General features: G+C 37.3%; 1 protein-coding gene across 1 annotated transcript in view; it reads left to right on the plus strand.

Annotated features, from left to right (window-relative positions):
- ANKRD10 (ankyrin repeat domain 10) overlaps positions 1 to 5,562 on the plus strand; it is a 37,389-nt gene extending 31,827 nt beyond the window's left edge. The window contains exons 5-6 of the mRNA XM_063149967.1: positions 946 to 1,041; positions 3,912 to 5,562. Of these exons, the coding sequence (XP_063006037.1) occupies positions 946 to 1,041; positions 3,912 to 4,378 (563 nt within the window). The 3' untranslated portion in view covers positions 4,379 to 5,562. The remainder of the gene's footprint in view (positions 1 to 945; positions 1,042 to 3,911) is intronic.
- The last annotated feature ends 438 nt before the right edge of the window (positions 5,563 to 6,000 follow it).

Raw genomic sequence — 6,000 nt, forward strand, 5'->3', positions numbered from 1 at the left:
CTCTAGTGCAGCGTTCAGCAGGTTGACTTGTGCTCTGTGATGTGTGTGCTGCTTACAGCCACTGTCTGGCTGTCACAAGCCTCAGCACAGATGCTTTGGGTGTTCTGTGTGAGGTGTGACGGAGGGCATTCCTGGAACTGAACCTTGGAACTGGCCAACATGAAACTGCACTTGCATATTCCTCTAGTTAACAAAAAAAGTCTTTCCTGGTTTAGGGTAATTTGAAGCCTGCTGATCCAAGGGCCCTGACCTCATTTAACCCCTCAGTGATCTCTTTGGCCCCGGAACAATTCAGGACTTAGGGTTCTTTAAAAATGAGTAGCTTATGAAAATTTTGGTTGTGCCCAAGATAATAGGAGCTGAATTGCAGTCCACCAAAGCAGGCATTTACAACATAACATTGAGAGTGTGTGCAGTGTGTGTGTAGAAAAGTGTGTCAATGTCAGTGTGAGAGCAGGGCAGGGCCTGCTGGGATAGTAGTGGAGCAATTCTCTGGATAGGTACAAGAAGTAGTAGTGAAATCAAGCCCATCTTGCTTATTAAAGCATTCCCCCCAGCAGTCTAACCACTTGGCAGTTTCTTTCAAAGACAGTTCTGCTTGTTCAGCTCTTGAAGAGATCCCTGGGAGCAGTTTGGTGTGGATAAGGGTGGGGTTTTGGGACCTGGCCCTTGAGAGTGAAAAAGGGAGCAGTCTAAACTGATAGTAGACAAATGTGAGTTGGGCAATGTGCTGGTTTTGCCACAACCCCTGTAAAGCCTGAGTAACTTAAATTTCTCCTTATTCAATCTATTTGTACATCCTGCTAGTAACTTTAATATGTAGGTGCAAAGTCTGATAGGTACCCTGGTAATTTTCTGGTTTGCTTTAATAATGAAAGTGCTCATCTTTTTGTTGGCTGAGTTTTCAAGTGGGCACTTATGACTAAACATGACTTTTTCTGTCAGCTTACAGCTTTGATGGCTTAATACCAATGGTGAATGGAGGAGCTGAGGACGATGCTGACAATATGCACGTTGATAGAGAGTTTGCTGTTGTATCAGGTGGGAGTGGACAGTTTGCTGTTAACTACAACAACACTCAAATGGTTGAAGACACCAAACAACAGGAGAGTACTTCTGTTGGACCAAAAGAAATTGAAATATACACTGTTTCTGCAATGCAAACTCCTTGTCGTTGCAAGAATCAATATGCGTTTTATTTTTAATTTAAGTAGAAAACTTAGTCCTTTATTTTTGCACATTGTTGTCTGGAGTCTTGAAAACTATTGTATTGCTGTAACACCCATTATATTGGGAGTTTAGTAGGTATCAAAAAATTAGCTGTTTCATGCAATGTATTGTAATGGTGAAAGAGAAGGTTTATTAGTAATTTCTTAACATTTCAAGTAAACAAGTCCACGATGGCTGTTTCACTTTTAACCTGAGGCTTGTATTACATTGTGCCTTGCTTCTAGTTGCTATAATTTTGAGTTAAAGGAAATTCAGAAATAAGTTAAATTATTTGTTTAATTTTGATTGAGTAGATAGTAAGAAGACTTGATAGGGAAGCATATTCTAGCTTTGAAAATAACATTATGGCAAAACTATATTCAAAATAGTACAGTAAATGCTATAGAGAATAATCTAGACATACATCTTGTCTTCAGAACTTGCTCAGACACAATGACATAAGTGCAGTATCCTGCTGTGGGGTTTTTTATGGAAATAGAAGACCAGACATCACAGTTCTAATCTACTATTTAGAACTAGTGTACCTGGGAAAACAGATTTTGTGTTTTGTACCAATCATAATGAAACGGTCAAAATGTTACTAGGATTGTTCTATATTAATGCTCCTAGATTTTTAAGGGCTGCTTAATCAAGATGCTTTTGATGATGGGATGTGTACAGACTTTGATTAAAACTGTCTTGGGTCAGCCTTTTTTGCACTTTGTAGTTTAAGACATGGAGTTACTACAGTGGTGCATTATTACATTCAGAAATTAATTTCTTATTTATCAATTTTTTCTGCCAGAAGTATGTTTATGCTTTATACCACAGATGCAAGTCAACAAAGGGAATGATAATAATAGATATTTTAATATATTAGGAATAAATAGATATACATATATATAATCAATACTTTAAAAGTAGACTATGGTATTTTCCAGTGATAATTACTAAGTGTTCTTATTTATGGAAAAATTATTTTATTTCATAAATATATACTATTGATGTATTACTACAGGTGCTCGTTTTTAACCAATAATAGCATTCTGTAATTATCACTAAAACTATTCATTAGCTACTTTTGCATATTACCTAATAGAAGTGCCAGATTTATTAAATTTGATTTGGCAAAACCAGCCTATAATGGTTTATTTTTAAACAGTTTGCACTTTTCAGTTAATAAACACTATATGAAACTCCTTCTGTGCGTTTTTATCACTGAAGTATTAACTGTGATGTCGTGATGGGTTTATGGGGTTTTTTTTCCACTTTTAATGAGAATTCATGGTTAGTGAGGTTGGCTGATGTGGTTATTTTAACTGATGTAGGGACTAAATGGGGAACTCCAGTTAGTACATCCAGGGAGTTACAAATTGGACACATTTCTTGTGTAACATACTGGTGTCTGTGAAGTATCAGTGTTGTAATTCGTGCTTCAAATAATAGCCATGCAAAAAACAGAGAGAACCAGATTCTTCCTTGTCAGACAGTGGTACTCATTATGTGTCACTTAAATGGGAACCCAGTGTTATACAAATGTGGGAAGTTGCCCACAGACTAAATTAACTGAATTAATTTGCATACACGCAGTAAATGCAATCCTGTTTTGCACATGGGTTTATGCGTTCATGGAGGCATAAACATATGTGCATGTATCCAAGGATAATCACAGAATGTAAAATCTTAAAATGTCACCACATAGCTCTGTAGTTGCTATGTTTGCCTTGCTCATCTTTAGCAATATAGTCATAAATTATATTTTAAAGGCAGAATGTGTCATGCATTTTTTGTGCTAGTACTTTTGAGTACCACTGCAAAAACATGCAGTTCAGACAGACTGATGAAATCTGTTCATGGAAACAAAACCTACTGTACTAATTGCTAACTTCAAAGGGGAAATTGCTTCAAAACAGTCAGTGATTTTTACATGTACATTTTTAGAATTTTGTTTCCTACTAGTATTTTTTAGTCTTCTGTGCACTCTGCTGTTGCTGTTGTATGGCATTTTGCATGTGGATTGTGCACATGCTGTTAAAAACATAGCATTAAATACAAACCTTCCCAGTATGTTATTTAGCAAGCTGCTAGGTACATTGAAGTACTTTCTGAATAAAGGAACTTGGAAACATTTTATATTAGCACTCTAATGTAACATTTCTTTATGTGACTTACTTCAGTGCATACTGTACTCTGAGAGTTACAAATAAAAAGAAAAAAAAAAAAGCCACAGTTAAATTACAGCTGAAAAATGGAAAAAAACCCACCCTTCACCATCTCACAGATACTCAGTTCTTGTATGTACATAATCTTCCATCCCAAGAGAGCATTACAATGAAGGTGGAAAGACCACTTTTATTCCTCCTTTGAAAACATTGTCCAGAATGTTGTCAGCTGCACTTCTTACAGTTAAATGAAAAAAAAAAAATCTGAGAAGTTCACATCGTCTTTGCAAAGATCAATATAGGCATATTTTCAAAACAAATGTGGATATATAGTTGCATTTTCAACGTAAGAATCCATGCCACAAATTTACTGGTCAGATCTCCTTACTTGGAACTGCCTGCATTGTTATAAAGAAAGGATAGATTTATTTTCAAAGCTGTGTATGGAAACATTTTTAAGTAAGTGAAGTATAGTGGAGACGTTTTGATGTATTTCGATTTACCGTTAATTGTTGGTGACAGGTGTATTTCTTAATGCAGATATGAATAGCAGTAGCTCCATATTGAGTGCACTGACAAATGGATGTGCCATCAATGGACACTTGGATTTCAGCGCCGCGCAGCAGCTCGGGGGGATGGACGCCAGGCGTGAGGAGTGCTTGGCCCTGGCACCCAACGGCGCCGTTCCTGGGGTCCCCTCTCCCAGCCGGCACCGGCTGCACGCCGCCAACGGCACCGAGGAGCCCGAGAAAGCCATGAGCAGCTCCACTGACATGTGTGGGTCCCTGCACCTCAATGGGAGCCCCAGTAGCTGTGTTTCCAACCGGCCCTCCTGGGTGGAAGACCCTGGGGACACTTTGCACTATGGACACTATCATGGTTTTGGGGATACTGCTGAAAGCATCCCTGAGCTCAGTAGTGTTGTTGAGCATTCCAATTCTGTCAAGGTCGAACAGAGATATGACAATACTGTCCTAGGCACAATGTATTTGTACCACGGTTCCTAGATGAATGACATTTATATCAAACCATATTGAAATTGTTACCAAATGAAACTGGGGGGACAGAATCCTCACATAGCATTAAATTTGAAGATCGCAACTTGTTGCTATTTTTACACTTTGTTTATATGAAAAGTAAACCTTTAATTTGATGGCCTTATACAATAGTTGTAGTTTGTTGCATGTATGGGGCTTATTTAGTGATAAAATAGGTGCTGTCATGATGGAATGTTTATTTTTATTTTTTTATTATGGAATGTTCTGGTTTTGTATTTTTTTTCTAAGCTTGTGAACACTATCTTTCCCTTTTTAGAGCTGTTTTCCCTTTTATTAAAACAATGTTTAACTGAATTTTGTGAAGAAAATGCTACATATGTGCATCACTTAGAGCTAATTTTTTTTCTTTTCCGTATCTTCTGCTGAAGCTATGGTAGCAATATCAATGCCAGCTCTCACTATGCAAGGTTGAAAGTGGCAATCTTCTGGAGCTTCTCTGACTTTATAGTTTGTACATTTGTTTGGTATAATTAGATGTTCATCTTTAAATTTTTTGAACGAGTTGTTTAAAAAGCGGAGACAAATTTGGAAAGAGTTGCTGTTCACTTTCTGTAGCGTAGAAATGCTTTCTGTTGTTGTTGGGCTCTTTGCATTACAGAGTGGGGGCGTGGGCCGCCTTTGTTGGGTCGCAGTTGGGTGTGCCTCAGGTTAGCTCTGTGGTGGGTTTCTTTGGCTTCTCTCCTTTGTATGTGTGCTTGATGTTTTACCATAGCTCACAGACTGGAGGCATGTTGGCACTGTTCTGCTTTGTACGCAGTTTAAAATTGCTGTTACTTGTTATAGAATTTGCCAAGTCAAAATATTTAAGTTTGACTGTCCTGGATATACATTTATTGTCTTTTTTTTTTAACATATGCTTTGAAAATGTAACGTTGTGTACTCTTTGGGCTATGCTCACAGAAAATACATTGTATTTAATGCTTAATACACAGATCAGAATTCATATAAGTGCACTATATGAGCACTAATACTATAAGTTGCTGTTTGTGTTATAAGTGAAGAGTGGGGAAGAATATGGTAAATGAGATAAGCCCTCTGAATTGTGTTGATTTTTTTGTTCTTGTTTTGTTTAAAAGGGACCTTTACAAATTGGATTTTAAAAAAATAAAGAAACATATTACATTGTATCTGAATACTTTGTTTAGATGTTATTATTTTACCGGCAAGTTGAGAAAGCATTCAGTAGTTTAAAAGTCACAATTCTCATAATCTTGCTCAGTGCTGCTGGTGAATTTCTTCTTGTCAGTATATGAAAGCAAATGGGAACAGCCCAACAAGTTCTCCTTGACTGAATTACAGAAACAAACTGGATACCTGGTGTATGACAAGTTGCATTAGCCTTCAGCTTAAAAAATACTAGGTTAAAATACTGCCTGTCTGTAAATAAAAAAAAGTTATAGTCTCATTCAAACATTTTTAAGCAAAGTGCTACTCATTGCAGAGAATCAGTGTTTGAATTAGCCTTTACACTCTGTATGGGTCACTAGGCCCGAGATGCTCCCCGAGTATTCAGATTGAGAGTAGGACTGACAGGAAAATTCACCAGTTCTTTTGCAGACCAGCAGAACTCC

Source organism: Melospiza melodia, chromosome 2, assembly GCF_035770615.1.
Source record: "Melospiza melodia melodia isolate bMelMel2 chromosome 2, bMelMel2.pri, whole genome shotgun sequence".
Taxonomy (NCBI): domain Eukaryota; kingdom Metazoa; phylum Chordata; class Aves; order Passeriformes; family Passerellidae; genus Melospiza; species Melospiza melodia.